General features: G+C 44.9%; 1 protein-coding gene across 3 annotated transcripts; it reads right to left on the bottom strand.

Annotated features, from left to right (window-relative positions):
- Positions 1–575: 575 nt before the first annotated feature.
- Positions 576–12,064, bottom strand: LOC137535513 (oocyte zinc finger protein XlCOF6-like). Of its 3 annotated transcripts, XR_011024407.1 has the most exons (5): positions 12,017–12,054; positions 10,004–10,127; positions 7,224–8,468; positions 1,497–3,935; positions 576–1,052 (listed from the first exon to the last, which is right to left on the bottom strand). XR_011024407.1 is itself a non-coding variant. In XM_068257355.1 (4 exons), the coding sequence occupies exons 3-4, from the start codon at positions 8,239–8,241 to the stop codon at positions 2,521–2,523; spliced, it is 2,433 nt and encodes an 810-aa protein (XP_068113456.1). In that variant the 5' UTR covers positions 8,242–8,468; positions 10,004–10,127; positions 12,017–12,054; the 3' UTR covers positions 1,485–2,520. The 3 variants fall into 3 exon arrangements, 1 of the variants encoding a protein (XP_068113456.1); XR_011024408.1 differs by lacking the exon at positions 10,004–10,127 and having other exon boundaries at positions 12,017–12,064; XM_068257355.1 differs by lacking the exon at positions 576–1,052 and having other exon boundaries at positions 1,485–3,935.
- Between the last annotated feature and the right edge of the window lie 271 nt (positions 12,065–12,335).

Genomic DNA, 12,335 nt, shown 5'->3' with positions numbered 1-12,335 from the left:
GTTATATATATATTTTTAATAACATTGCATCATTCTCGAATATTTGCAGTTTACACACTACTCAGCATTCTAAATGATTTTACAGAGCAGGCCAGTGAACTATTGACCTGTTCCCTGCAGAAGAAAAAACAATACAGTGACTGACAGTTGAGATAACAAGCTTCAGAAGACAGAGCTCTCTGCGACTTTGAAAGTCATGGAGCTCAATGGCTCTTTTGCAGATACCAACTGGAGTTTATTAACTCTTCCTGTACTGGAAACAATTACACTGATGTATCTGATCTTAATGTTTTATTTCTTAGCTGTACTACACATACAAATCATTATATCATCATTTTATTTCGCTTCAGGGTCTCTTTAGAATAAAAACAGTGTAATTTAGCCGCCAGAAATAGCTGGAATCCAAATTGCAACTTTCCTGAGTCCATGGCGTCCTGGAGGGGGAATAGTGATTAGAGCCGCCAGGATTTGTGCAGGAGCAGGGAGGGGGAGACGTTATTTGGCTTCCCCTGCACCCAAATTTCCCGGCACCGTTATTACACGAATGTGTCAGGCTGAGGTGTGGATGCGGCTGTTTGTATCATCAGAAAAAAATATATTTCAGGGAATATGAAATGAGCCAATATAGTAAACAATAAATACAATATTTATGAATACAATATTTATCTTTAATCAGGTAGAAATGAATGTGAAGAGTATGCGAGACACAGTCCTGTGTATGGCATGGAGAATACGACTGGGGAATAATGGTGTTCAGGCATCATAGCTTCTTCTTATGATCAATCCTCCATCAGACACTTGCAACACCAGTTGCCTGGCAGCCCTGCTGATCCTCTGCCTCTAATATTTTTAGCCACAGACCCCGAACAAGCATGCAGCATATCAGGTGTTTCTGACATAATTGTCAGATCTGACAAGATTAGCTGCATGCTTGTTTCTGGGGGTGATTCAGACACTACTGTAGCCAAATAGATCAGCAGGGTTGTCATGTAACTGGTATTGTTTAAAAGGAAACAAATATGACAGCCATCATTCTCCTCACCTCAGGTTCACTTAAAGTGAACCTAAAGTCCCCAAAAAAAAACGAGATGAACTCACCTGGGGCTTCCCTCAGCCCCCAGCAGACGATCGGTGCCCTCGCAGCTCCGCTCCGATGCCTCTGGACCCGCCGGCGAGCACTTCCGGTTTGGCCGTCACCGGCCGACAGGCATGGGAACGCGAGTGATTGTTCGCGTTCCCAGCCTGTATATCGCCCCCTATGCTGCTATTGCGACCTCCTGGCCGCAATAGCAGCATAGGGGGCGATATACAGGCTGGGAACGCGAACAATCACTCGCGTTCCCATGCCTGTCGGCCGGTGACGGCCAAACCGGAAGTGCTCGCCGGCGGGTCCAGAGGCATCGGAGCGGAGCTGCGAGGGCACCGATCGTCTGCTGGGGGCTGAGGGAAGCCCCAGGTGAGTTCATCTCGTTTTTTTGGGGGGACTTTAGGTTCACTTTAAATACAAATATGTTGCTTCCAGATGAGTAGGTTTCTTGAGGGTTACTGGAGACGGGATTTACTCTTCTTACGTCTTTGTTGAAAAAATACAGCTTTATTCTTAATATTTGGCACCAATGGCAATAAAGCGGTCATTTCTTGCATTTTTTATTATAATGAGAGCAGCCCCTCCCCCCATACAACCATATGTGATAAAAGAAAACCCAAACCCAGGCCTGGAGAGTAACTGTGGTCACTAAATGGCTGCAGATCCCGCTAACTGTTATTACACACCTCAAACCTCTATAATGACCCAAGCAGTGTTGCAGCAGGAGAAGCGAGACTTCCTGAGCGTTTATCATTTCCACCATTCACACATAGTTATACCTGGATGGTGGTAATAGTGGAACCCAGAAAGTAAATGAGGTAAAACAGAGGCTGAACTACAAGAACCCCCAACACCAGGGCTGTGGAGTCCGCACATAAACCTTTCACTCCGCCGCCTCTATTTATGGTACCCTTAACTCCGCCTCCACTATGTATGGGAACCCTAACCCCGCCCCCACTATTTATGGGAACCCTAACTCCGCCCCCACTATTTATGGTACCCATAACACACCCATAGTAATATTGGCTACGATGGGAGATTTGGGCACTGGAAGTGCCATTCACTATACAAACTGTGGCTACAAATAACTATTTTATCAGGTGCTTCTGGCACCCAAATTTCCGATCCTGACCGATATTACTGTGGGCACCGAAATTTCCTGCTTCCCCCCCCCAACTCCAACTCTTTTATTTATGGGCACCCAACTCCGCCTCCTCTCTTTATGGTCCCCTCAACTCCGCCTCCTCTATTCATGGTACCGCCAACTCCGCCTTCTCTATTCATGGTATGACCAACCCTGACTCCTCAATTCGTGGTACCCTTCACCATAACTCGGTACAGGACTCCGGCTTCTGCCCATTCTGTGACCTTTCATGTCTGCGCCGATCTGATTTTGATGCAAAGCATTTCCCACACTCAGAACATAGAGCTAGCTATTCAGCATCATGACATTTCTCATGTTTAGTAAGATAAGACTTCTGTCCAAAACATTTCCCACATTCAAAACAGGAAAATGACTTCTCGGAAATGTGAGACATCTTGTGTTTGGCAAGATAGGATTTCTGCAAGAAAGATTTCCCACACTCAGAACAGGAATAAGCCTTCTCCCCTGTGTGAGTTCTCTTGTGTTTGGCAAGGTACGACTTCTGCCCAAAGCTTTTCCCACACTCGGAACATAAATATGGCTTCTCACCAATGTGAGACTTTTCGTGTTTCGTAAGGTATGATTTCCGTACAAAACATTTCTCACACTCAGGACAAGTAAACGGCTTCACCCTAGAGTGAGACTTCTCATGCACATGAAGCTTTGCAGTAGATATAAAACATTTCCCACACTCAGGACATGAATACGGTTTCTTGACAAGGTGAGCTCTTTCATGTTCATTAAGCTGTGATTTCAGAACAAAACATTTCCCACACTCAGCACAGGGAAACGGCTTCTCGCCAGTGTGATATCGCTGGTGTACCTCGAGGAGTGACTGATAACTAAAACATTTCCCACACTCGGGACATGGAAACGGCTTCACAATTGCATGAGACTTTACATGTAAGTGAAGCTTAGAGTTTGACACAAAGCATTTCCCACACACAGTACAGGAATACGGCTTCTCGCCCGAATGAGATCGTCTGTGTTCAACGAGCTGTGATTTCACACCAAAAGATTTCCTACACTCAGCACAGGAAAATGGCTTCACCCCAGTATGTGACCTTTCATGTAAGCGAAGTTTTGAGTTAGAGACAAAGCATTTCCCACACTCAGTACAAGAATACGGCTTCTCACCGCTGTGACATCTCTTGTGTTCAGTAAGCTGTGATTTTACGCTGAAACATTTCCCACACTCAACACAGGAAAAAGGCTTCTCACCATTGTGAGTTCTGTGATGTACAAATAGATCTGACTTCTGAACAAAACATTTCCCACACTCAGCACAGGAATACGGCTTCTCACCATTGTGAGACCTCTCATGTAGGCGGAGCTTTGAGGTGGACATAAAGCATTTCCCACACTCAGGACATTCATACAGCTTCTTGCTTGTGTGATAATTCTCGTGTACAGCGAGCTGTGATTTCTGTAGAAAACATTTCCCACATTCAGAACATGAAAAAGGCCTCTCGCCGTGAGTTCTTTGATGTCTGACAAGATTTGACAGCATTCTGAAATATTTCCCACACTCAGGACACTGGAATCCCTTCCATCCAGGGTTGGTTGGATGGGAGATGTATGGGAGGAGTTTGGGGGAATCGTGATTTCTGCCTGCACAATCTCGTGTGACATCATCATCCGTTGTACAGTCTGTGGATACAGAGAGACGAGTCTCTAAGAGGTTCCTGATGCCGGGACTCTGCGCTGCAAATAGAGAAACATCATCACTTCCTGTTAGAGAATTCTGAGGGGAGGAGCAATTATCATTAGGGATGGTCAGTGAGCTGCTGATAATACCAAATTGATGCGAAGTTTATGCAGATTAGAAATGGAACAAATGCAGCAGTTAGATTTTGCTCTGATAAACTTAACATTAAGTCAAATCAAAAAAAAATGTACGTTATTGATTTCAGAGGTTGATTTTTCTACTATTACATTTACTTAGCGTAAGTCGCTTGCTGGCAACTGCTTACTTGGCATATCATCAGCAGGGTATATTTCACAGACAGCACACCTCATCTGCTTCTAGCGGCTGGATTGTGTACTGGGTAAGGGCTCTGCCCCTGACACAGGAGACCTGGGTTCAAATCTCTTCCTGTTCAGTAAGGAGATCTTGGGCAAGACTCCCTAACACTGCTACTGCCTATAGAGTGCCCTCTAGTGGCTTCAGCAGTGGCACTTTGAGTCCACCAGGAGAAAAGAGAGATATACATTTTATTTGTCTTGTCTTCTAATCCCCATGCACAGTCTAGTCTGCATGGCTCTGGCAAGCTTATAACTTCCAGGGAAAAGAGAGCTTGACCAGCACCAAAAGGTTTATTCACATCCCCTCTGGTGAATAACGGTAGCCAAACATCCTGGATAACAGTACGCACTGTCTCCCCTTCAAACAGATAAACCGTTCTTATCAAGCGATGTCTTCGCTTGTATAAAGAGCGATTTGTCTGTTCAAAACGGTGACAGTCTGCTGTGTTTACTAGCTGCAATGTAGACACAGCTTCACCAGGAGAATGCCTCCTACTGCTGCTGCTAGCAAGAGCTAATAATACCATAAGAGCGATCATTACATCCTGACTGTTATTCTGGATGTTTGGCTAACGTTATTCACTGGATGGGATGTGAATAAACCATTAATGTTGAAAACTTCAATGCTGGTCATGCTCTCTTTTTCCGGAAGGTCATCATCAGCTGCACCTTTTTTGTTCCATTGTGGTGGGTGAGGTCATCAGAGCAAAATGTAAGGGCTTGGATACAAATCCCCGCCTCCACCCCTCCCGGATATTTCTCATGCTAGACTGACTACTTGGCCCTAAGCCCCAAAAACAGATTGGGTGGGAGGGGGTCCTACATTCGTACTTACAGTAGAAAGTCTAGTAGCATAACCTCAATGCTTCACAAATATCTGCCTGAGTTACATGCAGATGATAAGATAGTCATTGACCAGGGCTGTAAATTCTCTTCTAGAAAGGCGTCCACTTTGGGTTCGTTTTTGTCTCCCAGCTTGTTTGAAGAAGCTTCTAGAACATCCCGATCAACCGGCTGAATCATGTGGGGTCCATTGCAGAATTTATCAGCTGTTACAAAAAATGTTTTTCTTTAAAGGTTATTATGCTGTTGCTTATCTTTCAGAGCAGAGAGGAAGTTCTGAGTTCAGTTCCGCTTTAAGCACAGCAGAGCCCACAAACAGCCTAAGAATTTGGCCTTCACCGCCGTGAGTGCTTCCGGCAATTCATGCTCGTTAGCTGAGTCTCTGATGACCAGAACTCTACTGTAAATATATGTTTGTGTCCTCCTGATTTTACATAACTGATTGTCTTGATCCCCTCCCTTGATTGGTAGGGAGGGTGCTTAGCATGTATAAGTGTTCACTGCACTTGATTTATCTAGGCTATGACTGAGGGCCAGATTGAGGCCTAAAACATGTAAGCCTCATCTGTTCTTTCCATGTTCTTGGTCAAGGTGGCTGGTTGGGGCAGCTACTGCCAAGGTGTGTGTGTGCGTGTGCGTGCGTGCGTCACGTTGTGCTTTATGTTTATACTATAGTCCTTTCTACAAATAAAGTGAGTTGTTTTGAAGTGAGGTGGATCACATCAAAAAAGGACAAAAGGTTTTTCAGTCTTTCTCCTACAAAAAAAGACAGTATCCCAATTATACTATTACCGTGCGTGCGTCAGACCCAGATACGTTGCCGCAGGCTGAGAGTGCTGTTCTCTGACTCCTCCCACCTGCTCTGCCGGGCCCCTCCCTCTCCATCGGAACAGAACACATTGCAAGCCAACAGGCAAGTGACATGTTCGTACATAACTCAGCCATGGACGGTCAGCTGAAGGATGGAGTTCTGATATCTGCAGGCGATAGTCTTTGTAAACATGCAGGAGGCTTTAGCAATCCCCCACTGTACAGTTTAAGTTCTAAGTAACAGTAAGGGTATAATTATTCCTGGTATTTTTACATAGTTATTTAGTTTGGTTGAAAAAAGACATCTGACCAAGTCCAACCAGGGAAAAAAGAAATAGATCAGTAAACATTAGGTACCTTTCTTTTCCACTCTCTCTGATTCATACAGAGGGAGTCGTGATTTTATTTTCCATTTATACATCCCAGAATTGTATTTGCTTTAGCTGCTGCTGCTTGGCACTGCTTACAGTTGTTTAACTTGTTATCAACCAATATTCCCAAGTCCCTCTCCAGGTCAGATGCCCCCAGATGTAAGCCATTTATCTTATACCTGTATGTAGCTCTACCATGGGCACATCCGAGATTGCATGACCCTTACATTAATCATTTATCTGCATTAAATGGGCACTATAGTGAAATGTAGGCTACTGGGATAACACTAGTAGCATGTTGCTAATAGGAAGAGAAACACATATTAGGTAGTGCTTTTGTTTACAAAGGTCGGCTGGATAGGATGATTTTAGAGCATATGGACAGATCATGGAATCAGTAATAGAAAAGCGACATCCTCCTATGTTCATTTAGGCTCTGCTAGCAGCTGATATCTGTCCTCTCCGTGCTGCGAGATCAAAGTTCTCATAATGTAGGCTCAAAAGCTTGTACTGATATGTGCTGTGGAAGGTATTTGCTAAATAAACAGGCAGCTGCCTTCCATAGCACACACAGTATCGTACATGATGTCTTCGGTAAGTAAACAGGCAGCTGCCTTCCACAGCACACAGGAGAGGACAGATATCGGCTGTTAGCAAAGCCTAACTGAACATAGTTGATTTCCTCTTACTGATGCCAGGATCTGTCCATATGTTATAACTGATCCTATCCAGTATACCTTTGTAAACAAAAACACTATGTAATATGTGTTGCTCTTCCTATTAGAAAGATGCTACTAGGGTTATCCCAGTAGCCTAAATTTCACTATAGTGCCCCTTTAAATTTCATCTGCCATCTGTCTGCCCATATAGCCATGCTGTTAAGATCCTGCTGTAAGATGTCACTATCCTGCTTAGTGTTTATAATTATATAATTTTAACTAACCTGTTCCGACATTTCTGGAAATATTTTCTTCTTTAATTGTCACCATCACTACATCTTCTGTTATAGACTGTTGGTTATTGAAAACATACATCTTCTTTTCTTCCTCTTTAATTGTCCTCATCATGTCCCTCTCCTCCATAGACTGCTGATCACTCCTCACATACGTCTCTTCTTCTTCCTCTTTACATGTCCTCATCATGTCACCCTCCTCCATAGACTGCTGATCACTCCTCACATATGTCTCTTCTTCTTCCTCTTTACATGTCCTCATCATGTCACCCCCCTCCATAGACTGCTGATCACTCCTCATATATGTCTCTTCTTCTTCCTGTTTACATGTCCTCATGTCACCCTCCTCCATAGACTGCTGATCACTCCTCACATACGCCTCTTCTTCTTCCTCTTTACTTGTCCTCATGTCACCCTCCTCCATAGACTGCTGATCACTCCTCACATATGTCTCTTCTTCTTCCTCTTTACATGTCCTCATCATGTCACCCCCCTCCATAGACTGCTGATCACTCCTCAAATATGTCTCTTCTTCTTCGTCTTTACTTGTCCTCATCATGTCACCCTCCTCCATAGACTGCTGATCACCCCTCACATATGTCTCTTCTTCTTCCTCTTTACATGTCCTCATCATGTCACCCCCCTCCATAGACTGCTGATCACTCCTCAAATATGTCTCTTCTTCTTCGTCTTTACTTGTCCTCATCATGTCACCCTCCTCCATAGACTGCTGATCACTCCTCACATATGTCTCTTCTTCTACCTCTTTACATGTTCTCATCATGTCACCGCCCTCCATAGACTGCTGATCACTCCTCACATATGTCTCTTCTTCTTCCTCTTTACTTGTCCTCATCATGTTACCCTCCCCCATAGACTGCTGATCACTCCTCACATATGTCTCTTCTTCTACCTCTTTACATGTTCTCATCATGTCACCGCCCTCCATAGACTGCTGATCACTCCTCACATATGTCTCTTCTTCTTCCTCTTTACTTGTCCTCATCATGTCCCCTCCTCCATAGACTGCTGATCACGCCTCACATAGGTCTCTTCTTCTTCCTGTTTAATTGTCCTCATCATGTCACCCTTCTCCATAGACTGCTGATCACTCCTCACATACGTCTCTTCTTCTTCCTGTTTAATTGTCCTCATCATGTCTCCCTCCTCCATAGACTGCTGATCACTCCTCACATTCGTCTCTTCTTCCTCTTTAACTACAGCATTAATGTTGCCCTAAATTCATAAAGGAGACATGATTATAATGCAAAAAGCAATAATAACACAAAAATACACAATATCTTACTACGTTTAGAGTCTCTGGTGACCCCGCCGCCCAGTCCCACCTACCTGATTATGGTGGACAATGGTGGTATCTTCCTGTGAACAATCCCAGAAATAAAGAGGACCTGTACATCTCTCTGGTGGGATTCTGTTACTGGATACATCAGTAGGAAACACACACACTGACTGAATACATTGTCTCTATGTGATTATCAGATGATGGGGGATCTAGGTGGACAATCCTGGGAATAAAGAGGACCTGTACATCTCTCTGGTGGGATTCTGTTACTGGATACATCAGTAGGAAACACACACACTGACTGAATACATTGTCTCTATGTGTTTATCAGATGATGGGGGATCTAGGTGGACAATCCTGGGAATAAAGAGGACCTGTACATCTCTCTGGTGGGTTCCTGTTACTGGATACATCCGTAGGAAAACACACACTGACTGAATACATTGTCTCTATGTGATTATCAGATGATGAGGGATCTAGGTGGACAATCCTGGGAATAAAGAGGACCTGTACATCTCTCTGGTGGGTTTCTGTTACTGGATACATCTGCAGGAAACACACACACTGACTGAATACATTGTCTCTATGTGATTATCAGATGATGGGGGATCTAGGTGGACAATCCTGGGAATAAAGAGGACCTGTACATCTCTCTGGTGGGTTTCTGTTACTAGATACATCCGTAGGAAACACACACTGACTGAATACATTGTCTCTATGTGATTATCAGATGATGGGGGATCTAGGTGGACAATCCTGGGAATAAAGAGGACCTGTACATCTCCCTGGTGGGTTTCTGTTACTGGATACATCTGTAGGAAACACACACACTGACTGAATACATAGTCTCTATGTGTTTATCAGATGATGGGGGATCTAGGTGGGCAATCCTGGGAATAAAGAGGACCTGTACATCTCCCTGGTGGGTTTCTGTTACTGGATACATCTGTAGGAAACACACACACTGACTGAATACATTGTCTCTATGTGATTATCAGATGATGGGGGAACTAGGTGGACAATCCTGGGAATAAAGAGGACCTGTACATCTCTCTGGTGGTTCTCTGTTACTGGATACATCTGTAGGAAACACACACACTGACTGAATACATTGTCTCTATGTGTTTATCAGATGATGGGGGATCTAGGTGGGCAATCCTGGGACTAAAGAGGACCTGTACATCTCTCTGGTGGGTTTCTGTTACTGGATACATCTGTAGGAGACACACACTGATTGAATACATTGTCTCCATGTGTTTATCAGATGATGGGGGATCTAGGTGGACAATCCCAGGAATAAAGAGGACCTGTACATCTCTCTGGTGGGTTTCTGTTACTGGATACATCTGTAGGAAACACACACACTGACTGAATACATTGTCTCTATGTGTTTGTCAGATGATGGGGGATCTAGGTGGACCCCAAGTACTGCTCTCTCCTGTACAAAAAAATGAAAGTCTACTCTTACCCGGTGATGTGAGGGGCGGCTGATTCTCCATCATGGAGTCCTTGTAGAGGTCCTGGTGTCCTTCTATATACTGGCACCCCTCCATGGAGAAATTGATGGTTACATCCTGACACCTTTCAGAAACCTGACACACACAATGATTCCGTCAGCACCCAGATAAACTCCTTGCTGTTACTGGATAATGTCCCATAATTCCCAGCACCATTCATCTCTTCCATCAGAGGATATTCTCACCCATTCTAATACGTGTCCTCCACTCATGTGTCCTTTGCTCACATAATTGCCCCTCCTCCACTCTGTACTTCTCCCCTAATGTGTGCTCCTCCTTCACAATAATATTTACCCATCCCTCTGCCATGATGGCTCCAAACAACACTGTGCCCCCCTCCCATGCCAGCACATCCCCCTCTTAGAGAGAGTCTGAAGTGTTTTTCATTACCTCTTTTTGTTCTGCAGCCATCTTCAACATTAAACTCCAAACTCATTCACTGCATCCCTGCAGCAGAACGAGTTATTTATGCTCCAGAAATGCCATAAAAAGATTACATGATCATGTAATTTTGCTTCCTGAAAGAGGCAGAGCTGTGCGCAGTAGCTCTGCCTCCTCTCCAATCAATCTCCACTGATCGCCACCTCTCCCCACCCCTCTCAGTCTTCTTTTACTAAGAGGGGCGGGGAGAAGCGGAGATTGACTGGATAAGAGGCAGAGCTACTGTGTACAACTCTGCCTCTCCTGGGCAGCAAAACTTGCAACTTCAAAAGTCGTGGAATTTTGTCCCGGTATTTCAGGGGGATAAATACCTTGTTCTGCTGTGGGGATGCGGCAAATCAGTTTGGATTTTTAATGCTGAAGATGGCTGCAGGATAAAAAGAGGTAATAAAAAAATGCTTCAGACTATCTTTAAAGGAAACTTGAAGTTACATGGATGTGGAGGCTGCCATATTTCTTTCTTGTTACCAGTTGCCTGGCAGCCCTGCTGATCTCTTTGGCTGCAGTAGTGTCTGAATCACACACTTGGAACAAGCATGCATGGTGCAGCTTATCCAGTCACTATTCAGTCAGAGCACCTGATCTGCATGCTTGTTTAAGGTTCTATGGCTGAAAGTATTAGAGACAGAGGACCAGCAGGACAGCCAGGCAATCTGCATTGCCTAATAGGGGAAAAAAATATTTCGGCCTTAATATTTCTCTCACTTCAGATATGCATTAGGGTTCCTATCCACGCCGATTAAATCTTCCACTCCTACCTTATTTACCCCCCTCCCCTCCATATTTTTCTTCTTCCTCACCTTGTGTCTCTCCTTTAACCTTAATAGCTGTTTTCCTAATATTCCCCCACGTTTCCCCTCCCTCACAAAGCATACATTTGAAATCAGCGCCGGTAGACTTGGGCGCAGGACACAGCCGGTGTATGGCTGATCCCGCTTCTGCACTAATCCGGGCCGGGTTACTATTCCCCCTCCAGGCCGCCATGGATAGTGGGGGAATGAAATAATTTGGCTTACAGTGATTGCTGGAGGCCGAATTATTGTGTTTTTTAAGCAACCTCGGCTCCGTCTTCTGACAGCGCCGGCGTTACTCACTATCTGAGCGCCGCTGTAGATGTGATTCCCTTTATAGTATATGGTGTCGCCGGCTGCGCCCAAATCTCACAGTGCCAAAAAGCACTGCTCCGCTCACAAAGTACACCTGTCACTTGCCACATTCAAGCCTCACCCACTCCACTAACCATCTTTACCTCCCTAACATCTGTCCACTTCTCCACTGTGTGCTCTTCCCCCTCACCACTGTGTGCACCTCCTCCCTACTGTGTGCCCCTCCCCCTCATCACTGTGTGTCCCTCCCCCCACCACCGTGTCCCCCTCCTCCCCATTGTGTGCCCCTCCCCCTCACAACTGTGTGCCCCTCCTCCATATTCCATCGCCACGTTATAAAGTCTGTGGTCTGAAAGATTCTCAAACCATTTCACCCCCATAGAATATAATATATCATATATAAATACATTGTATTACCTCCCGAGCTGCCAGTCCGAACAAAGTTTCTCTATCACTTCCTGTCTGTGGCTCCTCTGACTTCCGGTCTGTGGCTCTTCCTGAGAGCTCTCTATGGTCTCTCTATGGTTTCCGGCAGAGGAGAGTCCGCCATCTTGTGGTGCGATGAGTAACTGCAGCTCCCAATGGATTAAGCCGTCCTCGTGCACTCAGCCTGCTGCTGGCTTCCCCATCACCCCCAGGAGGACATAGATAATGCTGCAGAACTGGCCTGCACCTCATGACACATACTTCTCTATCAGGGACTAATATGGATGGCCAATTAGAAGCAAATCATTCT

Source organism: Hyperolius riggenbachi, chromosome 10 (genome assembly GCF_040937935.1).
Source record: "Hyperolius riggenbachi isolate aHypRig1 chromosome 10, aHypRig1.pri, whole genome shotgun sequence".
NCBI lineage: Eukaryota > Metazoa > Chordata > Amphibia > Anura > Hyperoliidae > Hyperolius > Hyperolius riggenbachi.
Note: the sequence above shows the minus strand (reverse complement) of the source record. Positions and strands in the feature narration are given on the sequence as shown.